The sequence below is a fragment of the Lichenostomus cassidix genome, chromosome 3, assembly GCF_008360975.1.
Source record: "Lichenostomus cassidix isolate B80296 chromosome 3, HeHo_3.0, whole genome shotgun sequence".
Classification (NCBI taxonomy): Eukaryota; Metazoa; Chordata; class Aves; order Passeriformes; family Meliphagidae; genus Lichenostomus; species Lichenostomus cassidix.
Window position 1 is genome coordinate 24,242,745 of NC_139483.1, and position 27,101 is coordinate 24,269,845.

General features: G+C 39.1%; 1 protein-coding gene across 1 annotated transcript in view; it reads right to left on the bottom strand.

The window, feature by feature from the left end:
• LOC146439296 (uncharacterized) overlaps positions 1 to 27,101 on the bottom strand; it is a 223,307-nt gene that overhangs the window by 76,907 nt on the left and 119,299 nt on the right. Inside the window, exon 4 of the mRNA XM_085054974.1 lies at positions 15,148 to 15,193. Within this exon, the coding sequence (XP_084911100.1) occupies positions 15,148 to 15,193 (46 nt within the window). The remainder of the gene's footprint in view (positions 1 to 15,147; positions 15,194 to 27,101) is intronic.

Consider the following 27,101-nt stretch of genomic DNA (forward strand, 5'->3'; position numbering starts at 1 on the left):
GTCAAATAGTGAATGGCAAATTAGAGCTCAAAGATTTTTTTTATTGTTTCAGTAGTTCTCTGAAAAACACAAAAACAAGTGATGTAAGCAGTTTAAGAGGCTGAAACTGTAAATTCTTTTTGTACTGCCAGAGAAGTGTTAGATAGAGCCCCTTGTGCTTCTAGGAGAATAGTGCTGAAGTAACTGCTCAATACTGAGAAGAAGAATTAACTATCAGCTAACAAATTAAAGGAAGAGAGAGAGAAGCCTGTTCAGAAAAGAGAGAAAGCTTTAAGTGCAGTTTAATTCCTGAGGGGGAATAGAGGCAGGTGAAGGAGAGGGCCTTCACACCACCATCTAAAATGGGTGACAAGGAGGAAGAAGGGGAAAATTATTTTCTATTTTCTCTGGGAAGCAAAGCAGCAATGCCAAGATTTGAGATCCTAGGAACAAAATGAAAATAGAGGGGCACATGCTCAGATAAGTCTCGTGTCAGTGTCTAAGCAGCATCTCTTGAGGGATCAGCACAACCTAATTGTTCAGAAAAGGACAGGCTTTTAGGAATTTACATGTTCTCATAAGCTGCAATAATAAAAGAACATTTTGAAAGAAACAATAAAAAAAGAAGGAATTAGGGGCAGACAAATTGTTCACCAGCTCTAAAAGAAGAATTTAGCAATACTAAGTCAGCTGTTTCATATCATTTCAAAATAGATGGGTTTGGGTTACTTTCCTCTTTTCAAAGGTTTTTTCCTCCCTCCCCAGCACCATTACTCCAGTTCACACAAGAGGTCAAAACAACTAACAAATGGCAAAAAGATCACAAACATTAGCTGAGATTCTAAAGGCAATTACTCTATTAGAACATGATTTTGACCTTCTATTAAAGGGACCTGCTTTACACAAATCCTAAGACAGCACATGTTGGCACTACTACATTTCTGTCAGCAGGGCCACTTTGATTCACAGTACCTGAAGATCTGTTCCAACTACTCTTAGGTTCAGGCTCTGTGAGGCCTGAGTCTGTAGATCTGGGATGAACCAGACACTTTTTAAATGCTGAGCTTTTGAGAAAACAGATCTGTAGTCAACTTTTTCAAACAGCTTTTGTATTTTAAAGAGTTATCTGTTTGGGGACGTGGGCTGTTGTTTTTTGGCTTTGGGGTTTTCTTTTAATATAGCAAATTTTCTAAAGGAGTTGGCACTTGGAGAGTGGGTAGCTGGCTGAAAAGCACTCCCTGTAGATGTGGAGTCTGAAGGAAGTTTCAGGCACTACAGCATATATTCTCAAATTTACTTTATACACAAGTTCATTTTTCATCCTGTAAAGGGCTCTTAAATCACTGTGCAGCAGCTAGGATTCCACAACTGACTTAAATAACCCAACTCAATGTACTAAACGCATGCTAGTTGTCCCAGGGATTTATACACAAGTCTTGGTCCTCACTAATTCCACAACAGTGTCTTTAACAGCCTCTGTACCATCCTCCCAGTGCAGCTTTCTCTCCCCAAGCTTCACTTGCATTCACCACTGCAGTCCATCCTCTGATTTGCAAAATTGCACTCAGACTCCCACTTTAGCCTGAGTTAAGCACATCTAGACAAAGAGGTTCACTGAAGTTCATATGACCTCCGTGGCTAACAGTATCAGCAAAGATAAAAAGCTGAAGGTCCTTTGAGGAGCTTTCACTTCCATTAATTAACCACAAGGATCTTACTGAGTATGGAATCTTGCCTTCAGTATACTTTGGTTCTGAATACTTTGAATTATAAGGGAAAAAAAAAAAAAAACAAACCTCAGGTCTTTTGCTCCTGGGGAAAAGAAGGTGGAATAAATTCTGTGTAATTTTCACTGTTGTTGATATTATCAGCTGGCATTTATACCATTGAGGCCCATATTATTATCCATGAGCTTGGCACTTCAGCAACCCATCGCAGCTAAACAAGCAGTTAAAATCAGAGCTGAGGCTCTTGTCACAGCAACATCCCACCAAAGAGTTCTCAGATGGCAGAAATTTACAGAGGCAGAGGAGTGAGATCAATGGCACTCTCCCAGATTGATCTTGAGAAATGCACTGGAGTTTATGCATTCCCCCACTCTTGCTGTCCTCTGCTGGACTTTTTTCAAATCAGTCTGCCAAATTTTACCCTGAGAAGAGCACTCTTACTGACAGGAGATCCCAAGAAACATCTAGCTGCTGAGAAATCAGTAGAGATGTCTGCCTACAAAGTGAGAGCTTCCTTTCTCACTCCTTGTGTTATAGTCTAAAACTGCACTCGGCTGTAGTAGGATTTCAAAGTATGTCAATTTCCATTCTGACATGCAGCACAAGAGTGCCTATGGAGCCAAAAGAATTTAGGCCAAACCACTAAGAGTTTTTCATCTTTACTAACATGCACTTGACCACACACTGCTGGGCAAGGCATGTAGTCAGCACTGCTTATATCAGCTTACTGTAAAGACCACAGACTTGTAAATTGTGAAGTTTCATCTCACACAGAATTGGGAAGGAAAGGAACTTCTGCTTATGTTGTGCTGAGTAGCATTTTTTTTTCCCAAAAAAGGAAGTGTCCTCATAATAGTAACATTGTTGGATGTATTTACTATCAAGCTCACCAGGGCACTTGCTTTTCCTTTTTATGTTATTTGTATCTTTCACCACAATCATGTTAGCAGCTGAGCAAACACCATTCCAGCTTTGAGGGAGCAGGTTAAAAATACTGTCTCCTGCTCAAAAAAAGGTTCTGCTAATTTGGAACAAGTCCATGCTACAGCTCTTCAGCACTTCACACCCACTGATCTCAAAGGACTTCACTCTCAGAATGAGAGCATATGCAAATTCACAACTTCCCTTCTGAATAGATAACCAGTTTTGGAAATGAGGAAATATCTACCAATTATTTTTAAAACTGGAAGCCTAGAGCTAGACTTCTGGGCTTGTTGTTTGCTTTTCCAGAGATAGAAAACTTCCATTATGCATTTTCAAAAATGGATATTCATCTTAGTTTTAGCACTTTTTTAGGTATTAAGGTTTATTTTTAAAATATTGACACTCATACCTTTTTCAGAGAGTCATCCACCTAAAGTAAAAGATAATTTTTCGCATGAGTTCTTTATTTAGGCATCAACATTAACTATTTATTACTGTCTGCAAATACATTTGTAGTGGTTTGCACTGATAATAGGGAGAGTAATTATCGCTCTGTACAACTGAATCTTTTACACAAAGTATAAAGAGAAAGGTTCCTCAAGAGATGCAAGATGATCCACAGACACAAATACGCACTTGTGCATATACCTTTTTAGTAGAGGGAACAAGGAAAATGATGCCCACCTCCATTGCTCCCCCTATCCAGGCAATCCAAAGATTGTTCTCCCTACCAAAGCACTTTAATGAAGCTAGTAAATTTCTAAGACTTAAAAGAAAATACAGCATGATGATCTCATTCTGGGGATGTTCTTATTCTGGATAATAGGAATTTCAGCTAAATAAAGTATAGCTTAAAATTCCCTTACCAGAGAAGATTTCAAATGATTTATCAAAATTCTGCTTCAGGTATCAGAGTAGCAACAGCACTGTTACAATCCCATTCCCACAAATTATACATATCAACTCAATCTATAAACCCAACCTTTCATCTTATTGTTCCAATACAGTTTGATTCAGCTTGGCTACTTCCTGAGCTTCAAGACTTGGAAGAAGTAAAGAGCTGAAACCCAGCCTGAGCATATGCAGTGCTCTTCATTTTACCTCATAAACACCATGCTCCTAGAAATTAGTCGAGTTGTATTTGAATGCAACACTCTGGGGTGAGCAAATGCAACTAAACATTCCCATGTGCAATAATCACTCTAACAGTGATATTTAAACACATACCTCCTAGCACCATGAGCAGTCAGAGCTATATCCCATGCCAGACCAGCTGGATATGGTAGTTCAACACTGTCTTGGTGGACATATCCGGATCTAGCACTTAGCTCAATATATACCAAAATGAACAGGATAGGGAAATTGTTTGTTTGCAAAAATGCAAATCAATTTTCTCCCAAGACCACAACATCTTCTAATTCAGGTTTTGATATGAGCCAGTCTCCACAGTTAATAGAATAAAATAATATTTTTTAACGTAATGAAGCTCAGAAATTCTTCATAGAAGCATTCATTGTCCCTAGGAAGACTAGGAAGGATGGGAACTGCCAAATCCTGGGAAAAAACTCAGCCTTCCATCATGTTCCTCCAATAATACAGATCTATACTTGCCATCTGCAAGGAGTCCGTGTCTAAATGCATCAGTCCACCAGAGTTTTGTGAGCACAGGGAACAGTTTTCCTTTGTCTATTTGCTTATTTCAATTCTAGATCATAAAAATAAAAAATAAGTAAGTAGTATTCAAGACTTATACTTGTTTTTTCCTTTCAAAGAAAAATTAATAAATAATTTTCAATCTTAATTAGTACACAAGGGTATAGTATAGTACAAGGAAATAAAAATTCCAGCATAACAAAAGCAGGATGTGTGGAAAATATAAACAACTTGATTCAGTAAGCATGCAAGGGATTGAGGCCTGTTTGTCACCAGATCTCCCCAAACTTCCCCCTGGAGTGAAACTCAAGAAGCATACATGGACAAAAGCATGTCAGGGCTTGGTGGGGAAGCCAATACAAGAATAGCTGCAGTAGTAACAGTGTTCCACATTCATGCAGATCTTGGGTTACCGAGATAAATTCAGCTACAAGACTCACCCTTCTGCATTCTTAACCCTTTCACTGCAGGATGCCTACACCCTGGGCAGTGTGGAGAGTGCAGAGGGGGAATGCTAGGAAACCTCAGGAAGGGCTGTTTCTTCTGGCTGACAGTGCTATCACTCAGATTTAATCTTTGTAGAAATTTTAAGTCTTATTTAAGAGGTAATGGATATTGCTGTGGTTATAAATGTTTGCCATTAAACCGTACTGTTGTAATTAAGTAAGTTATTTTACTCATATACTGAGGCATAAGACCTGCTCATCCCAGTCTCCATAAATGCAAAATTAAAATAATAATTTTTGATGATTATTTATACTTCCTCCAGGCCATTTTTTGAAAGTTTTCACTTCCTTCAACTAATAAAGGGCATCATTTGAGGTAATGGCTTTCTTTTCCAGTTTCCAGATGCTCTACTAGCTGCAGTGTTAACAGGCAGCAGCTACAATTTTCTTATCTTTCTGAATCATAATATTACAAAACAATTATTTCAAATTTTTCAGTTTTACACTAGCTGGCACCTCTAATCTTCACTTTCAACAGTACATTGGTGAAGACAATACAGAGGAGAGAACATTCTATCACCAAGATATCTCATTAAATTTCTTAATTTAAAAAGATATTAAATAAGACCTCTTAATAAATGTTTTATTGTGTGTTTGACTGTGGGTTTTTACTGTGGGTTTAAAAAAAATCCTTTTTGTACTTGTGCAAGAAGCAGATACAGTCTAATATTTGAAAGAAAAGCCCTTGTTCATTTTTTTCTCCTGAAATTGATCTCAAGAAATAGAGGAAATATTGCAACAAAGCCTACAGATATGGTAGTCAGGTTCAAAACCTATCAGTGGGTCAAATTTCAGCTATGTTTCTATCAACGGAGGTTTGCTCCATTCTTGTTCTTACAGAATTTTATTTTGTGATCACTTTGTCAGTGTCAATGCCTCATCTGTAACATGGGGATCCATTTATAGCTCCCTCCATGACAAGAAAACTGTAGGAATAGAGCCATGAATTTTGGGATGAGTGACAAACAAGCATTGAAAGGGGACATGCAATTACCAAGACAGAAAAATTCACATTAAATACAAAGACTTGTGGTCCACTGAGAAGGATACAGAATTAAGAGTCAGGTTTATGCAAGAAGAGAGAACACTGAAAGCTCCTTGTGACTTCTCAGTGGGTGTTGGTGTACCCTTCTCCTTCCCAACAGATTTTATGAGGCTGCAGTGGAAAATGCCCTGATAATAGACTGAAATCAGCACTACATATAGGAGCTGGGCAGGCCAGCTCAATCCTAGCAGCAGCCAGTCCTTCCTCGCTCAGATCCAAGCAGTCAGGTTGAATCCCACTCTGAACTCTTCACCTCCTCTCCAGCACGCTTCCCCTCTAAATATAAACTGCTCTGCTGACATGATTGCAGCTGGCACCAATCTTTTCAGATGTTTTCCATGTTGTCCTTGGTTTTGTTTGCTACGTTGAATCAGGGAAAATTCTGGTTTAAGCAACAAAGAAGTAGCAAAAATGTATGTAGGTGAAACAAACAAACAAAAATAGATAAAAAACTGTAGTAACCAACAGATGGGTGTAGGAAGGGAGGAAGAGATTCATGGAAAGCAAGTGATTTAGATGAACCTGAATTAAGTTGAGCTAATAATACTAATCTGAAACATTAAATATCTTGCAAGTGTTAGAACCTCTTTCATCTGTAATTCTAACAGAAATAAAGCTGTACATTGTGAACAAACATGCTTGCACCAGAGATCTTTGAACTCTATTACACATTAACAAACTAGTCAGAGTTCCCCTAGTATTTGAGCAGCTAGAGGAAAAGCCTAAAGGAGAAAAATTTCAGACAGCAATTGCCTGTAGCTTGTGGCATTCAGTGGTAGTGCACGAACTTCAGCTAGTCTGTGTACACAGCTGTGGGAGTACATAAAAATTTTAAAATTACAAGCCTTTTTAAGAACTCATGGCAAAATTCAAACTAGGATGAATAAAAGCAGGAAAGCATTATGTACCCTAGCAGAGAAACACTCTCATGCTTTTAAATCTATAGCTTGCTCATGAAAACACATCTAAGTGATGGCAGTAAGAGGCTGCTTCTTTCCCTGTTGCAGAGTGGTGAACACTGCCATGGTATGCAGACAATCCAGGGGTGGTTCAGCAATCATCCAGACTTGCTGTGTGCCACTGCTGATTTTTCCATTGCCATAAAAATGGTGGAAGTGTGAGTTTTGGAGGTGAGGGAGCAGAAACAGGGTTCAGAGTTCTGAGCCAAAGAAAGGGAATGGGGAAAGACCTGCTAAAAAACTATACCAACCCAACAGACATATGTGAAAAGATACCAATATTAGCTGAGCAACAGACAGACCAAAGAGAGCTGAAAAGTTCCAGAGCCCTGTTTTGCCAATATAAGCAGCTGTCACTAACTGCAGCCTTGAAAGAGAACAAGGTTTTACCCTTGAAGGAAAGCTTAGGAGACGATGTGCTTGCAGTGGCATCCTCTGTGTTACAGTTCCTCCCATGCCTGCATGGCCAAGCTGGAGGGCAAATTGATAAAAAGATATAATCAAGTTCTCATCAAACAGCTACCGTCCAAGTACCTACATGCTCTAGATATATTTAGTTGTCATACTGTGGACTGCTGTGCTTTTCACCATGACTACTTATAAACAAGCTTTTCAATTAGTGTTTTACAGCATTTTCTTACATCTCCCTCTTCTTTTAACATTGCATGCCACTTAATCCACCCAAACACTCGCAATAAACATACAGGGAGAGGAGAGAAGAGGGCTGTTGTAGTTTGATGAACTAGTATACAGCATAAAATGTTTGGGCAGAAGCTAGTGTACAAAATCATGTATCCATAGCAAGCTGTAATAAGCATAAATTTATGTATTTGAATGCTTTTATGCATTTGTTGCATGCTTAAAAGGAACTTGTAGCTTTATCACTGCAATACCCTCTGTTTCTCTTTCTTCAGATGGACATTTATCTCAAAGGCTGACCCTATGCACATGAAAGGTCATTCAGCTGTAAGGACAAGTGGGGAAGAGGGGTGAGGTAACAAAATAACACTAGCAAAACAAGAGGATTTGGTTGTTATGCACTGGAAAACAATAATAATATCCCTACATTTGTAAGGGACCCTGCCCTGTGAGCTTTGTTTTGCTCCCAGTCCAAACAGCCCCATTTCTGCCTCCAGGAGAATGAGGATAACCAAGAAAATCCCTACTGAGGGTTACTGTGCACATGCTTGAATGATTGAGAACTCTTTAATGCATTTAAGAGTTAGTAACATTATGTACGCTATAAATAAAAAGAATAGGACAGTTTTGTGTCTCGAAAAAGTCTCTAAATACTATGCTTCAGGACACAAACAGATTCCCTTCAGTAGTCAGTCTAATTTATATCCTCTATACCACATTATGCAACGACCAGTTGCTCATAAAGAGCCTTTCTTGCTGGAAAGCACCAGATATTCATTGCCACTTGGGTACTCGGGTGCAAATTGCTGGATTTGGAAAACCACAGATCCCATGTTTCTGTGATATGTCCTTAGCCAGCAAGGGATAAAATAATTCAGAGACTAATGCACTATTAACTGTCCCATTATATAACTAGTACTACACCAGTAATTTCAGTAAACTCTTTTTTACAGGATCCAGAAAGAAACTCCAGCCTCCCACCAATCCCCCTGATCAAGGTTACTCCCTTACCACGGCAAGATCAGTAAAAGAAAACTGTCTGCACCTCTCCCATTTCGTTGCAAATGCCAGTGTTTGGCTGCAAATGTACCACTTCTGCTGGAAATTTAAGATAATAGAGCTGACTATGTCTGGAAATCACTGAGGGCACACACTGCTTTCCTCAAACCCTGCTGAAAGGGGAAAGAATAAGGCAAGAACAGTCACAGCTTCTGCAGCTTCAGGACTACTGCAAATTTTTCTGCTCTTTTTTATGTTCAAAGCTGTGACATCTGGGGTTGCAAACTAGCACCAACAAGAATCTCTAACTTGTCTCTAATCACATACAGGCAAAGGTATCTCAGCTCAATAAATCAAGATTACTGACTCATGCTCTAGCTTAGAAATATTTCTTTTTGAGCTCATGAAGGGAGGGAGGAAAGGAGGGAATAGGGGGAAAGGTGCAAGATTTCCCGTAGGCTGTTAATATGCATAAACAATTAATTTTTCTTAACTGGCTGAAAAACGAACTGAAATGGAGCAGAAAACCAAAATTATTAAAAACAAACAAAAAGCATGAAGATCAACCCAGGTCTTCCATGCTATGTGCACCGTACAACCGGGGAATTTTAGGTATAACTCTGGATAATTATTGCTGGTGGCAGAAGTTCGATCAGCACTGCTCAGAGCTGGCAGGGCTCCTGCTCTGAGGGCAGATCTGCACGGACTGCAAAGCGCAGCACCAAACACTCCAAGTGTGCCGTAAGGGGGTGGAAGGGCTCTGTGCAATTACACTTCTTGCCAACCTACAAAAACAACAGCCATCCGCCACTCCAGCCCAAATATAAAATCTGGCAGAAGGGGGCTAGACATTCACACTGATCTGCCAGCCTTCTGTTTCAAATGACACATGCTTGTAAACAAACAAACAAAAGTACATTTGGGGTTTCGGACTATGACAAGAAGAAAAAGGAGAATTTTTTTTAATGCATGGGATAAAATCTTAATATGTAAACCATCAGTCGAACTCTAATTGCCTAAATTACTAAAAATGCCTTGCAAAATTACAGCAAACACTCTACCAAATGGCTAACATGAAGATATTAAACTGCAAATTAATGACAACTCTGCTACGTTATTAACATGGGAGACTTCAGAATAATGAAAAATTAGATCATTCCAGAGAGCAGACAGGAAAATGCACAGCTTTCATGCATTGCCTACATGTTTGCAAAGAAAACCACACAAAATTTGCCTGAGTTCAGATTTCATTGCAAACATGAAACTTAGCTCAAGGGAAAATTTGCTAATGTTTGCATAACTATTCAGTCAACTGGGGCCCAGCCTCAAGCAAAGCTTTGTGATCTAAAGAACTATAAGAAATGTGCAGTTTCACATCAAAACTAGGTGAAATGGGGAAAAAATGGACAGTTTCATTTTGAATTATGATGACATTTTAAATGAAACTTCAGAAGCAAATGTAATAACAACACAGACTGCACGAGCACAAGTGAAGACTGAGGACGTTGTGCTGCCTAAAATAATCACAACAATTTTAAAATGTTTCATCTTGCTCTAACAAGGTCTGTCAGAATTAAAGCTGTTCTCACCCTCACAATACACCCTGAGGGACAGGGTGGGGGGCACCCTCAGTTCCATGTTATAGGTGAGAAATTGAGGCACAGTGGTTACACGTGAGCAATAAAGCTTGACTGTGAACCTAATTTCTCATCTAAACATCCTTCCTCTCACTCAGATTTGTTTCTGCATGCAAAGCTAATCACACACACACACACACACACACACACATATGCCTGTTTCAAGCAGTCCATTAACTCCAAAGCCAAACGGAGTCTCACCAGTCTCCCTTTGCACATACTCTGAGCATATCACTCAGGTAGGCTCCACATACAGTTACCATTTGGATATCCTTACACCCTCCTATCAACATCTGGTGCCATCTATTTTTATGCAGCACTTTCTAAAGCAGCTTGCTTCCACATTCTGCTGCTGTCTTATTGAGTCATTCTGGGCTTTGACATCACTGCAGTTGAATTCAGCCTGCCGGGGATGTTCAACGATGGAAACTCTGATACACAATCAGACTGGCCTACAAAATAGTTGCCAATCCTATAGCTACCCAAAAAAAAAATTGTATTGCGTGTGTCCCTTTATACAGAGTCACTAAAACACCCTCCCACACACTGCACAACCAGAGGATCTCCTTAAGTGAAGAGAACAATAACAGTAAAATGTGTGTTTTGTATGTCAAAGTAGGATTTTACATTGAGATAAGTAACAGAAGAAGCATAGCTTATTTTTATCTCAGTATGCATAATTACAGTCAGACGTATAAACTGTCAACACACTACTGGGGAGGAGGGAGAAAGTAGAAGGGGATTTTTTTTGGCAGAGGGAAAGGAATGATTTTCTGGTTTGCTTTGGTTTTACAGTCAGCTAGTTATCTCAAGATTCATATTCTTATGTGAGACAAAAAAAACCCAAAAATAAATTCCCCATTTTATGGTGAAAACATAGTTTTTAACCTCCACCATATGAAGGCAATGATGGAAACATTAACAATCACTCTCCTTTGAGAGTAATTTATTCCTGGAATAGAGTAGCCTCTGCCAGCAAGATTACATTCAAAAGTGAACAATATTAGAAAATCCCAGTGACAATGACTATTTAGCAAATTACACAGCTAAGAAGAATTTTCTGACTAATTTTGGTCCCCAAGTTAAAGCATGTTAAAAGGTTGAATTCCCCAAATGGAAAGATCACTTGGCCCAGATTATAAAATACACAGCAGTTTCTTCTGACAGTATTTAAACCAGCACAAAGGTCTAAACCACATAAGAGAGGGCCATTATTATTCAGAAGCATTTTGGAAAAGCGGGCCACGTTGCAGCTCAAAACATCTGAGGTAGCACGAGCTCAGAGCGAGCCTCCCCACAGTCTGGTTCTGCAGAGAGTCACACCAAGAACCAGCATAGCTGCATCCCTTCAGCAGCTTAGCAGGTCCTGTGAGATCCCCTAAAGCACCATTCCAATCCAGCAACATATTTTCCATTTCCAGCCCCATCTCTGCTAACATGATCATATTTTAGCCCCCCCACCCTGTCCCCTTTAGCATGGTGTGGACACGTGCTTTGCACTCAGTATAAATCAGCTCCAAAACCAGACAGACCCTGGAGTCACTTGGGCCTCACAACTTTAAATGATGCCTAAATTTCATTTTAAACCCGAGCCAGGGTCACCGCCTGTCCTGATTCACTTCTCTATTGTATCACCCCAGCAACAGCTGGTAGATGTGCTCTGAGCGGCTTGTCTCTTGGCACCTAGCAGGAAACGCTCTTTCCTTGTAGGAGGAATTGCTCTAATTCTTCCCTTTTCTTTATTCTGTGCAGGATATTAGGTGAGCCTCACAGATACCACCTGAACTGACCGGGATATTGTTAATACCCAAAGAACAGAAATTCTGGTTCTGAAATAAAACTAAGTCTCAGAGAGACCTACTGTAAACCTATTTATATCACACCCTGAATTGAAGGCGCGTGATTTTGTCAAATGAGGTATCAAGTAAAGGGGCACTGTCAGCAGCCGTTGCTTTTCTAAACTGTTTCAATAAATCTGCAGAGTGTTTCCTTAAACATCTAAGCCTCTCAAAACCCCTGTGTGATTTTCTTTTTCTCCATTCACAGCATGTCAGGGAGACAATCAACAATAAATAACTCTTCCTTGAGATGATGGGCACTTGGCAACGATAGCAAGAGTTTCTCAAGGCAAATTCAAGAGCAGACAGGCTAAACAGACTGTTTGAGAGTCATAAGCTAGAGACAAATGTAAACTGGCCAAAGAGAGCCAAAGCCCTGACAGAGCGAGTGCATCCAAATTTTAATTAACTAGTTTAACCAGCAAATCCTGGAAATTCAGGATTCATCCAATAAACTCAGACTTTGTCCCCCAGATGTTCATTCACTGATGAGACATTTTAAAAGGCTATAGTAAAATCTTCTTGGGGAGTCTGGCCTTTTTTTTTTTTTTTTTTTTTGTAGGGAATGAGTTAGTCATAAGCACCATAGGCCAGCCAGAGCCACATATGTTTTATGTACATAAATGATCATACGATGCAAAACAGCAAGGACCATTTCACATTATTGTAATTGCAGTTGATCGACTCCAGAAGAACAGGCTGTATGACACGTCAAAAGAAAGATGAATATTCAAGCTAAAACTATGCACTTGATGTGAGCTTCGTAATTATGTACTCTGAGTCTCTCAGAGCTACAGGCCATCATCCAAGAGCTACATAACTCATTTGGCAGCAAACAGGTACGAAAAAAGCCCATCAAATCCATCATTAGCTTTTTTTCTTTGTTTTCAAGGAATGGCTTCAGGGTACTTTGGAAATGTCTTAAGTCCCCTGGATGCCATACCTAAGTCGCTTTGCAGCCTTGACCACCTTTTCTATAACAAGAAGCATCTAGAATGAATCTTTTCTGCCATGTTGAGCAGGCATGTTCCTGACTTCACATCATAAAAAGTCTTTTCTTCACCCCCTCACTCATTCCTCACCACAGTACCAAGTAATACTATTTTTAGCGCAGGAGGAAGTGTCAAGAGAGATTGTCAAGGGTGGTGTAGCACAGAGCTGACCCACAACAATTTTACATACATTTAATAAAACAATTATCTTCAAAGCTCTTTGTTTTCTCAAAATAGAAGACTTCAACCAGGGAGCACAATGAATAAAGGGGGAAAATGCAGTTATTGGAGAGGAAGAAGAGAGTAGGTTTGCTGCTGCCAGGATGGGGAAAATATAAATGCTGAAAAACTGAGGGATTTCTTTTTGCTAATATTTATACGAACTTTAAGTGAGAAATTCTTGTTCACTTTTTTTTTTTAACAGACCATGGCAACTTTTCAAAGCTGCTGGTAAATGTTTCAAAATGCATTTGAATAAAGTAATGTACGTCTAAATTTAGGCTTTTGTTGTTTTGATCCCGTCAACCTCTTTTGTTGCAAACATTTCTTTAACATCATTCAGGTCTGCATCTGTGGCTCTACTCATTTATCTTGCTTTGAAACAAAAAATCCACTTTTGGAGAACAAGCAACCAAAACTTTGGAGTTCTGATCTTGTAAAGAATCACACAGACAGAAAAGTTTTCAGTTTTGCATTAATCACAACCATGATTAAAATGCAGAGGAACAGACTGTGACCTCACATTCAAGAAATGAATTCAAGAATAAGTACAAGAAAGGTCTTGCCAAAGCAAGTCCTCTCCACAACACCCTAACAGGACAAGGGCCTATATTACAGAAAGCCTCATAACCTTCACCAGCTGTAACCCCTATTGTCAAAATTCCCAGCAGAAATCACAAGGACTGGGCTGAGTCCTTGGGTTCCACAGAAGTCAGTCACCTGTCATTAACAGAGTCCTGTAGGCATCTTGATGATGTCAGGTTTAAATAAACGTGTTCCACAAACGTCATTAATACCTTGATCTTTTGCAGCTTTCCTAAAAACACACAATTTACAAATACTCCACATAGAATTTTCATATGTATAACCCACACATTATACATATGAAAACATATAAAAAGCAAAACACATTTCTTGAGGAGCACAGCATTTTTCACGTTTGCCAGAGGCACAGGAGGGAAATGTATCCCCGAGCTCCCTCTGTTATGGTATCCAATACTCCTAGCTCTCTCCTTACTATGCAAAAAGCTCTCCTGCTCCTAATTTTCCACTGCAGTATCAGTGTACAGGTATTCTCGTCATAGAGAACTAATTACAGAGGAGGCAGAGACTTACCAAAAGTATTTTAATATTGCAATATTAACTATATACACCACAGTATGGCATACCTTTCGCAACATGACAGTGACTGAGTGCCATCACTGTCACATATCAAGATCTTTATAAAAAAGGATAGGAAAGGTTGGCTTTCCACACCAGCAAAATATTTTAATTTAAGTAGCTATTTAGTTTCTTAGTATTTAGTCTGCCTTTGGGCAACATTTGAAAGTGAAAGGATCAGAATTATAAATTTGGATGTCACAACAAAGGGTTCATCTGTATACAGCGACCTGACAAATCTAACAGACTTGTCTGGTAACTATGACAAAATAAGAAATGAAATCTCCATGCAGATTATTTGCAGAACTGGCTGCATGAATTTTGTCTCAGTGGTGTCTTTATATGTTTACCTGCATGTGCATACATATATTAAATCACCTATGGACGAGTTTTTCAACTTTATTCTCAGCCACAGCAATCCAGTAAGTGGGATCATTTTAGATAAACCACCAGCAGTGCAGAGAAAAGTAACTTCAGTTTAAATAAAGTGAAAATCTTGCTCGGACTTTTCTTTATGTTTCTCCAAATTTGGAGATAATTACTACCAGCAAGGCAAGAATTTATTTTTTGCGCTCTCCTTTTAATAAATAGAAAAGCCAAGATGACAGATTGCATAGAACCATCATTATATGTACTCAAATATCTTTTTGCAGGCTCTAAGCATACAGTCTGAACCTTTCAGCCTCAAAACTGCTCCAGCTTGCCAAATTCCAGGGTGCAAGCTGTAACACTGGTGCATTGAGGCTGTACTGCCCTGTAGTACATTGGTAGCAGGGGTGGCTCTAGTACTCTCTGTTTCCTGTGTCAAACCACAGCAACATCCCCCCATGACTATTGCTAGTAATAAAAGCTTGAAAAGCATCACTCACCATTGCAGATGCACAGCCAGAGGTGCTCCAGTCTTCAACATTTATCCTAAAAAGACATTTTAAAAATTTACGGCAGCAAACCTCTTGGTTGCAGATGCTGCCTCTGCCCTTCTGATTCTCCAGTAACAATTCTAATAGCTTTCCAAATGAACAAACTGGTAAGTACTGGACCAAAAATACAGCACAGGAATAGTCCCATGGAGATCAGCGGACTACCCAAATTTAGCAGGAATGGTGCCATAGGAATGTTCATTTTTCTTCACACTGATCAACTACATATTGATGTAGATGATTCTAGTAGTGAGAATTCTCACAAGGTCCTGAAGGACATGTTCCCTTTTCACAGAAGATATCCCTAATTCTTTGCTTTTGAGGGGCTGAGGATAAAAGAAAGGATAGTCTGTATGTAAGGAGATGCTCTCAATTTTGTCCTGCTGAACTTCCAGGACCCACAGCAGGATCTTAAAACGCATCCATGACTTGGCTTTGGTTGTTTCCAAATAGTGATTAGCTGTCCCTAACTGTTGGCATCTAAAGAAAATTAAATCATAAAATAAGAAAATAATAATAGAACCATGCTTTATTAATGAGGCTTTAGATACAAGTCCAATTCCTCTCTTTGCCAGAAAAGCCATATACAGGAGAAACAAAACTCCCTAACTGTAATTTGCAGCTTGGTAACATCTTTTAAAAACCACAATTTGCATAAGTAATTTGCGATATGGTCAGGTACATCTCCAAATTTGATCTCCATTTAGATTCCAAGAGTGCTTTGCAGCAAGTACCTACTTAAGTTACAAAACTGATTTTCTCTTTTCCAATTCAATATTAGATGCACATATCAGCTATGCACTGCTGCATGGGTATCATTAGAAATGTGTTCCCAGTTTACGTTCCCATTTCACAGCAGGGTACACAAACTTGCATTGGTTTCTGGTACATTTGTCAAAGGCTCAGAATGACACAGATCTCTACATCAGAAAACATGTGCTGTGTATTTAAAACCTTACTCAGCTCTATTTATTATTGCTAGATTAATGAATAATAACACCTCATTTGTGTGTTTCGTTATGAAATATAATATGCCCACATAGACCTAATCATACAGTCCACTGAGTAAGCAAAATTCAGAGGAAGACAAGAAAGGCTGATATTAGAGAATGACAATAGTGCAAGAACCACAGGGGACTTCCCCTGAATTTCAAACCCACTTGGTAACTGCTCTAGTACTGAAGATGGAAATAAACTGGATCACAAACTTCTGAAGAATAGATTTGCAAACCCCTACCCAAACTCAACAGCCATAAGATCTTCCATTCATTACAGGACTATCTAAATAAATCAAAAAGTACTGCTCTGTTTGAAGGCAAGTGTCCAATTCTCACCCACAGAGGTTTCATCCACATGCATGAGCAGATAAAATGAGATTTCTTACATATGAAGGCAGTAAGCAGAGGAAGAACAGAACTGTTGGAGAGATCTATGGATCAGGGTCAGTTGAAAAATTTGCTCACTAAGACTTCAGCAAATAATGGCACAGGCAGCCACAGCCTGCTGTTTCCAAGCAGTTCAAGCAGGGACTCTGTGTAGAGCCAACACATTCCTGATGCAGAAGCTGCAGTACAACCTCAGTACCTGGCTTTAGGAGACCCAGAGCCACCACTCCCCAGCCATGCTATGACTCCAGGATACCTGTGCACACTCTGTAGCAACTTTGGGCCCTGCTGTGTCCCACTTTTCAAATGCTGCTGGTTCCCAGTTTATTTGATGAAAAACACAAATCATGTGTTTTTCATCAAATAAAAATATGCTGTTTACAGGGTCAGGCAGGTGGGTCACCCCTGAGGCAGAGTGTCAGGGGCACAAACAGAGGCTCAGAGGCACAAACAATTTCCTATGTAATCATCTTCTGCCAACTGTAGTCCTACTCTGCACATTCAGACTCACTAAACTAGCTAAATGTTGGCATTGCCTTAGAAAATACCCTACGATTACTAGGCAACCACAAGGAAAACGAGCATTACTTTTCCAAAAATCTACCTGTGTTCTGAAAAAACCTGTGGTTTCTGGTGTAAGGCTGGGGGGATCAGTGATATACAGCTTGCACATACTAAGCTATTTATTGAGCCTAAACAATTTGGTCTTTCCTCTTAAATGTAAGGACCTCAGACAGGGAAGAAAAGAGCATTCCTGAAAAGAGTAAAATACCCTTCATTCTTCCTCTAAATCTGCAGATATTTAAAAGACATCAAAAGATGAGAAAGCCACTGTCCCTAAAACATTATGTGAGAGTCCATGAAGGAGCAATTGTGTTCCAGAAAACTGTCTCTCACAGCTCATGCATCACCACAAACACCAGGTTTAGTACAAACCCTTCTCCTTCCAGCATTTGATGCCTTCATGAGCTGGAATACCACAGGGAGCCATACCTGTGGTTTGGTACAGCAACTCTACCTCTATCCTGAATACAAAGCTTTGCAGAAAAAAAGTGACAGAATTTTGCTGCAGGCAATATAATTAGGCAACTTTGCTCTGCATATGGGAAATGTGAGGAATATGGAAGAAACTCAAGAAACATGGTTTGGTTTGTGAAACCTTTATTTGGAGTCCATTTGAATGCATCATATAGCATTCTCGAGTCTTTCCATCTTGATATTTTTGCCTCTTCATTTCAAGACAGAATTTAGGATATATGCACTGATTTTTACCATGTCAAGCAATTCCATCATCCCCACATTTTCCTGGAAACAATACTACAGAGAACACCAGCCTTGGCATCAATAAAGTTCCAGGTTCAACAACAAATACTGCACATCATCTTGCATCCTATTTTTACTCAAATCAGCATCAGGTCTCCACACAGATAGTCATAGATAGCTCCCACAAATACATGCTTAGCAAAGGCATAATGTATATACAATGAAATAAGCTCACAAATTCCTACAAATTAAATTTGCTTGGCCCAGGTCAGAAATCAAATATTTGTGACAATTCTCAGTCTTATCTCAAATTTAAACAGGGTTACAACTGGCTTGGCATCTTATTAGCTTTATAAAGAGGCAACACATAAATGACAAAGTAAACAGGTATTTATGAATACATATATTTTTCTCAAGCTGACACCCAAAACCAAATGAAGCTTTTTATAAGTAATTTAAGCAACAAATTAATTTTCCTCCATTTGGTCTTGAAAGAAAGCATGACATTTACACTTTGCTTGTGTTAATATGCTCTCTGTCTTTGCTGTATGTAATGCCATTGATTTTCTCAAGTGAAAACATGCTGGCAGTGGGCACAGCTCCTGGACATGGCCAGTGAGTCAGTATACCATCAGCTGTAACTTGAAAAGGGTAGCAGATGATGTCTAGAGCAAAATGCATATGGAGAAGTACTTTTTCTAGAGTTTGGCCATGTTACACTATTGCTCAAAAAAGGATTGGCAACTGGTTATAGATGAACAGAAAAATTAACCTGCAAAAGTCTTCAAAAGGTCACTGAGATTTTTCCACCAACTTGCCATTGTCCTAAGGCAAGATGAACGCTACCTATATCTTTTCTGCCTAATGGTTATCTATCCTATTGGAATTTCTAATACTGGAGGTCCTTTACAGCATCCCAGACAATTTTTTGCAGTTCTTTACCATCTGTCTGTCTTTGCCAGTAGAAAAACTGGCCTGAACCTTTCTTGTGCTAGTTTATGCCCATTAACTTCCTCTCATACCTGCCAGGGCCATGGTTGCCAGATTGACCACTTCCTCTTTGCAGCTGCTTGATACATATTGTAAATCCATTGTTTCCTTTCTCATGTAGGTTAAGAAAATCTGATTTCAATATTCCATGCAGATGTTCCTTCAATCCCTTAAATCTCTGTTTTAGTTCTTCTACCCAACTGATTATACCTGCAACAAAAACTTAAACCCAGGAGGGTAATGTGAGATCAGGAGGTTCATTTTATGCACCTTGAAAAGCTCTGATCTTTTAGAACCTTCCAAAGCACCTGCCTTTTCCCTCCTTGCAATCACAAAACACTGTTGATTCCTGTTCAGCTGCTTAGCCATGACTGTACCAAACTCTTTTCTACTAAACAACTACCTTCATTATTCTCTGTATTCCATCTCTACTGCTGCCTATTCTCATCATCCTCCTCAGCACTTACTCCTACTGAAATATACCTCATTTTTTCAGAATGTTTCTTCAATTTCTCTTCAAATTTTAGACATTCCTCAGCAGGTTCAGTTTGGGTGTTATCTACAAACCTAAAATGCATCATCATACAGACTGTGTAAATTTTCAATAAAAGCAAGCTCCAGAGACACCTCCACAGAGCCCTGCTCAGGGGCACGCTATTATGAGATAGGATCATTGAAAACATTCTCCTTCCAATTACATTGTCACTGCCTGCAAGAATCTCACCTTCTGTTCCCCTCACTCTATTGTGAGAGTGTCATATAAACCAGAGCCATAACTCCAGCAAACTCAAGACATAAAACATTTTAAGTTATGTAATGCCTTTTGGCTGGTTTTAGCCTTCCCTCCCATAGTCACCACCCAAAGAGAAAGCAGAGACTCTGAAACTGGACTTGTTAGCAGAAATAGCGTGAACTTGAGCTTGTGGTTACTTTCAGCAACAATACTGCACAAGTAATCTTAAGACATCTCTGCTCTCCACTGCTCATTCACACCTTCTCACTGCTTAAAACTAACTGCGTGCATAACACTTGTGTGTGGCAAACAGAATCTTGAAACCAAAAAACCCAAATGCCAGGTTGGGGAGAGGCAACATAATGGTTAGTGCTGAAAAACAAAAGTTTCCTAAATTACACCAGTATTTTAATGAGAACATGGAAGCCAAACCTAAACTTCTGAGACTGAATTTCTTATGATCTAGCTAGTTACAGATTTCAAAGAGAAACTCAGAGCTGCTTAAGCCGTACAAAGCTGTTAATTTTGTCAAGAGCCAGGTGAGATAAAAGTGGAAGCATCTTGTGGTGCTCATCACCATCTGCATCCTGGCAGTAACTGACCTAAGACTCACAAGAGCAGGGCTGCAAGCCAATTCAGACAGTTTCTTTTCATGTGCCACTGAAGAGCTATGCATGCTCCAAGCTGCAACCAGTGGGCCATGCCAAAGCTTTAGGGACCTGTGTTCAGTCAATATAGTTAGATCCTAGCCTGAAAAAAGGTCAGCCTTTTCATAGTCATTGTGATTCTCATAAATCTGATCTCATAGCAAGATAGCAGTTTCACATATTGCTTCAATTTTAAGATGGAATTCAAAATTTATATTGTGTAAACAATTCCTCCCTATGTTAATGTATGTTGGATTTTTGCAAAGTGAGATAAGTTTGCCTATATGCTTCAGAACATAATGCATCCTTCCACAAATCTTATTACCCATATAGCATGTACACAGGACCCAACCAGAATGCCATCTTCACAGACAGTCAATGCAAGCACATTCCCTTTCAAGCCATGGGAGAAATCCACAACTGAATGTAAAGTCAATGCCAGAAAGAGAATGACAATTCTTGTTTCTTGTTAATGTGGCTGTCCGCCCTGTCACTGGATGAAATGGTAAATCTTTAAACATGCTGTCACATCAAACAGCAGAGAGAGAAACATTAATTTGCCTTCTGCTATTTTGGACACGACAGCAACTATTTTTTAATCAAGTTTCCATTCATAATCAGGCTTCCAACATGTGAGTTCAATGTTCTCTATTTGATTATTTTAATGATCCCTTATACAAGCCAGCCAAGGCTATTTTATTATTATTATTATTACTTTTATTTCTGTGTGTGGAAAGGCAAAGAGTCACGAAATAGCTTACATTCCTAAAGCCTGTTGCCATTGGGCAGGAGTGCTCTGGATCATCAACACTGGCGACAATAGACAGTTCTGTAAAAATAGCATGTACACATGCAGCACAACAGAGCAGCTGGCCATCTTAGGACAAGGGAAATGCAGCTCTCATAACCTCGGCAATAGTTGCCTGTGCCAGTTTAAATCTCCGACAGAGGAATTTAAATGAATGTTGATAACTCTCCAAATAGACTCTACCTTCAGTAATGTGATGAATTCTTATTATTATTGCCGGTTCTGTCTATAATAAAGACGGAAGGTCTTTTTAGCAACATATGGAAAATCATTATAGCCACAGTCCAAAGTAATTGCTCGTGGGCAGTGTGCTGTCAGCTCACTTCAGTTTGTTGCTTCATCACTTCACCCATGACCTGGAGGAATAATTTCTCCTTCGCTAATATAGCAGCAGCTTAGTTTCCATACCCATTAATGTCTGTTGCTTCTTAAAATTAGACTTCTAAGCAAATCCAAAAGTCATAGAACATCTTAATGTCTATGAAATTCTATGTCTACCATGACCATGTGGTACTGAATTCTCAATTTATGTTAGATTTACTAAATTAAATGATACAACAGATTTGGCTTTTGAAAACAAATTTGGAAGATGGAATATTCCATTTGCCATTAAAAAGCCCAGAGAGAAAAATCATGCTGTATTGGCAGAGAAAGATATGGACAACATGATTAGAGAGAGCACAGTATACATAATCCAAATTCAAACTTCCCAAAGACAATCATGATTATACCCTCCATGAATGGGATCCACCTGCAAAGTTTACAGCCCTCATGAAGTAGAAAGTCAGAGAAGATCTGAATCTATGGTGCCAATTCAAAGCCATGATCGGAACTATAACAGCTTTCACTGTTTCAGCTCTCAAGATTTTGCCAGGTGTCAATTAGACATGGAAGGGAATGGGGCTTAGGCATGACCATCACCTTAGGCTGTTCCCCTACTGCCTGCACCCTACCCCAGGCAGCTTGGAATTTGCCGGGCATTTTCAGGTTTGGACACTGGATAGAAATCTCAACATTTTGTAAAAAAACTGTGGCTAAGAGATTTCATTTCGTGCTCCCTACTTGAGAAAAGCCAGCAGAAAGCAGTAGCAGCAAATCCACTTGACATGTGGGCAGTTAACACATGCACCCTTCTGAATTAACATGGCACAGCAGTGCCTTGCTCATTTGGATTAACTAGGAGTACCTAGAGAGGAGAGGAGAGAAGAGCCAAAGGTTGTGAAAGGTTACAAAGCCATAGCAAACATTGGCTCTCCTAAACCTATTTCTCATTAATAAAATTTGCTAGCAATTTTATAGTTTAAAAATATGAAAACATGAACAATTCAAACTGCCTTAAAATGTTATGGATCAAATGACTCTCTGAAACACAACAAGTCAAAGTAACTTATTTTTATTTTTAAAAAAGGAAATCTCTACTTAAAATTAAGACTGGAAGATTTTTGCCTTTATTGTTTTTGAAAGACTTCCTCTAGTTCCAGACAGAAATAATTCAAGGAAATCTTACATAAGAGAGCTGATTAGGTGATCCCAATGGTCCTCTCTGTCTTCAAAACCTATGAATCTGTTGTCAGACACAGCATAAAAATCAAGAAACTGAGTCTCATAAAAATTATCTTGAGGATTCTTGTCAAAGTAAAACTGGCTTGCATATTTCTAAGTCAAATCACATGAAGAAAAAAAATAGTGTAAATATGAAACAACTGAGAGATTTCAATAAAAAATGAAAATTAAAGAGTGGAGATAAGTTCATATTCTGAAAAGATGGATGTATTGGCCTCCAGCTTTCTCCAATAACCCTCTTGGTTATCTTTACTTCAAACCAGGCTATTGCTCCCTTTTGCCAACATACCCCCACACTTGTACCTGTCCCTTGCAGTGAACTTAATGTTCACTTACACTCTGACCTCTTGTGCAGGGCCTAAGAGGGCCCACTGTGACCTGTGTGTCAGTATTCACACACCATCTGTTCTTTCAAAGGAGGAATAAATTCTTTCTTCCCACATGAACTCTGAAACCTGACCAGAACATGCAGTTACAGCAGCCACTTGCACTGAGAGGTGTAAGGTCAGAGAGAGCATGACCCCCACCCTTTCCTGATAATGATGCAATGGTTCAGTGTATCCACACACTGCTGCTTTATATGGAAGGAAAATACATTCCAAAAGAGTATGGATTTTAGTGATGCATGGAAAAACATGAGACAGATGAACCTTGTCCTAAGTATGCCTACTTGAGGAAAGGACAAAGGCTACTGTAAATAAAGACCTGAAGATGACATTACAGTAAAAAGTCTAGAAATTTTTCTTGGCAGTACTTTCGTATACCCCTAATATAGATGCAATGACACACACCCCAATTTTTTCTTATTTTCAAAGAATTCTTCCTGTCAAGCCATCTGACCTGCTTAGAACAGGAAAAAAAAGGCTAAATAGAGCAAGATATTTTTAGCATTCCTGAAGGAGCTTCTTCCAAATGTCATTCATTATAGAGCTATGTGAAATCATCTCTCTGGACACTCACTCCAGAATCTAGGACAAAGTGAACGACTTCAGCCACAGCCCACCCCAGAGAAATACTGGATTCCCTGCTCCAGCATAATGTATTCAATTCAAATTGGTTTGTTCCTCAGCCAAGGGACACAGCAACATAATTTACTATTTCCCTTCTGAATAGCCAATACAGAATAAATCTGATCTGCTGGGGAAGTGTTTTGACAGTCTAGCCTGAAAGCACATCATCTGTTTCCTGGAGCTTCCTTCAAAAGCTTCAGCAGCTAATTTTACACTGTTGCACCCATGAGGTCTTAGGAAAAGGCAGGTGGAAGGGAATTAAATGGTTTACAAAGACTGAACAACAACAATAAAAGGTTCTGAAAACTGAGACAACAGTTTATATCCACTACCCTTTTGTTGCAAAGCACCTGCAATGCTGCACCTCAAAAGTAAGATTGTTAGCTTGCGAATAACATTCTAATAATTATTTTCTTATTTAACGTCTCACCCTAATCTCTCACAGTACTTTTTGCATTTTGAACCAAATCTCCACTTGTTAGTGCAAGGAAATACAAACCAAATAATATTGACTAGCAGTAGCATCACTCATTTTTCTCTATCATCCTCTCTTTCTTTCAGAGTGGCAGTTTTTCTGCCTACCCAGTATTTTACAGGCACTGCTACATGATGAACCACTCACAAGAAAAAGTAACATTTGGGTTCGTATTGCCTACCTGTGGCCTTCCTCAACTCCTCCCAGCCAGCTGCACATAAGTTACACATATTGGCATCACATCACAGCCTCTCATGATTATTCAGGTGTAGAATGATGCCAGTTCAGCATTCACAGATGCTGTTTCTCCAGCCTCAGTGAAATTTATGTAAGTAGAAGTTAGATGTGTGGTAGCTCTTAGGATCTACAACTAAGCTTTTCGTCTACTTGTAGTTTTCTCTGCTGTGAATGTTTGGGTGGTTTACAGAAAGGGACCAGTTTTCAACACAATTAAGTGGGCAGACTTAGAAAGGAATAGCTGTGCAAAGAACAAAAACTCTCATATGGGTAAGAAAAACAGCTGTGATAGGACACGCTGACAATGGCAGGTCAACCGTACTTCCGTTTTATCCCGTATGACTCAGCTGCCCATGTCTGACATTCACAGCACAGAGGGCTCACATTGATAAAAACTGGACAGGAAAAAAAGAACAAAAGCAGATATTTTATTCAGTGTCATACTAAAACTGTATTTCCCTGGGTTTTTTTTCCTTGTGAGGTGATGGAGGAGAAAACCAAGAGAAATTATAATACTTAACTAGCATGCAACCCTGGAGGAGGGTGCAGTACTCAATGAATCCCTTCATTTACTGTGAAGGATGTATAAAATACTGATATGGACCTTTCTAAGCATTAATTTTTTTCAATCTTTAATGTTAATCCACTTCCATTGTAATTTATCCTTCATTTTCTCTGCCATTTTCTATTTTTTCCTCATTTTCTTTCTTTAATCCTCTAATCCTTCTTTATTTATTTCTCATATTTCAAGAGGGTTGAGAAACTGACCTATTTGGACACAGTTTAAAAGGTCTCTCACTTCTTATGTTTTCAGTACATACCTATGTATTTGATGACAAGTAGAGGAACAAGGGAGCCTGATGCCAGCATCGGTCTGCCTCCAAAATCACCTGAAGGTGCAATAAAAGTCAAGGAACTTGAAGGCCCCTTTTTTCTTTTAAAATGCTCTTGCTTTCAGGCATTTTTGCTTGTGGAATGTACGTGCTTGCCCCACAGGACATTGGATCCCATGCAGTTCTGCTGTTTCATAATCAGACCCAGAATGTGCACCTATAGGTGGAAGGAGGAGGCTGTTTTCAACCAAGTTAGCAGACCCATTCTGAAGCCCTGCATAATCTATAATTCACATGCAGATAGTTTAAGCAGATTTCCTATCTGTCTGCTACCAAATACCTTAAGTGGAGGGAAACCTGTTAAATTGGCCCTTTCTGTACATTTGTCACTGCTTGAACAAAGTAAACAGTAGTGGCAAAAGGACTTCTCAGCCACCACCTCTTAATCTAAATTTACCCAGCACAATTCTTGGATTATTTTTCCTTCTTTTTTTTGTTGTTGTTGATTTTGTTATTTTTTTAAAGCTCTCAGCCAGTGTTGGCAAAGTTTGTAAACATGAACAGGCCTCAGTAAAATTTTGGGAGAAAATATTGTCAAGAAAAGTAAACCCAGTCTAGCCCAAAGTGATTATTTGTTAAATAAATAGAGTGCTTTATCATCCTGTAGTTGGGTAAGAGCCATTTTTTTTTCTTTTTTTTTCTTGAGTAGTCATGAGGTTTTGCCAGTTTAAGCACAAACATAGTGGGAAGAATTTTCAGTCCAATGGTTGTATAATTTTCAAGGATGCCTGACTCAAAAGTAAGTGAGCTCATCCTCAGCCCTGTGCTTAAAAAATTGATTGGTTTCTAGTGAAATCCAAAATCCTCAATTAGGTCCCAATACCCACGGTAGAGCACATCAGAAGAAATTAGGTCAAAGAGGACAATTTAGACAAAAAGTGAGGCAAGAAACCATCCAATTTAGTCAAGAGGAACTGCTGAAACAGAGGAGATGCTGAACAAGATCATCACCTATAAAGAGGATTCACAGTCCTGCAACAACTCCAGCCAATAGGAAACTACACCTGCTTTCTATCACAACTACAGCTGACCCCACTATTACCCCATCCCAACAAATATGAACCTGTCCTCCTCCTACCACAAAGGGTTAACAGTGAAAATATGCTTAAACCTTTTAAGATACTTAAGGACTGAAGAAATATCAGACAGAACACCTTAAAACTATTTAGACAAGATTTAATTATAGTCAGCAGGGACGGATGGAGTTTTATTGAGAAAGCTTCAGCAATTTCAAATGTCTTCAAAAGAGGACAGAGTACAAACCCTCCAGGTGACAAAAGGAATCCAGGGAGTAGAAAAGTAACAACATTGAAGGACACAAGGCACTATGGCCTGTTAGGATTTGTGTATCATTTAGGTCATAAAACAATTTGCAAAGAGCTATACAACAGTCATATCTCAAGGTGAATGGAAATGTTGCGAGCTTCTATATTTGAGCATTTTCAAGTCCAAAAGAGAAGCATTCCAACTCCTGCCCAAATTCTCTACACTGAGTCTTTAGTCATTAGCTCTTCCTGTCTCTGGGGCTGAATCATCCAGCTTGGTTATAGTTTCTCCTTGGTGGTTTTGTTGATTTTTGGGTTTTGTGGGGTTTTTTTACATCTCTTTAAATATTTATTGGATTCAGGACTATACCAGATGTGCTTTTAAATGTCTGAGGCATTGTTTGTAATCAAATCAAAGCTTTGTTTTAAGAACAGATACTCAGGTGATGATCCTGAAGCAGCTTCTGCAACAACCTAGGGTGAACCAGTTTTAGGGAGGTAAAAATTATTCTGCAATGTTTTTACTTTATTCCAAACAACCACAGAACTTACATACTTATTTTCAAATTAACATTTTAAATCATGATTTGCTGTTCTATATCCTCAAAATTATGTAAGTATGAAATAAAGCAAA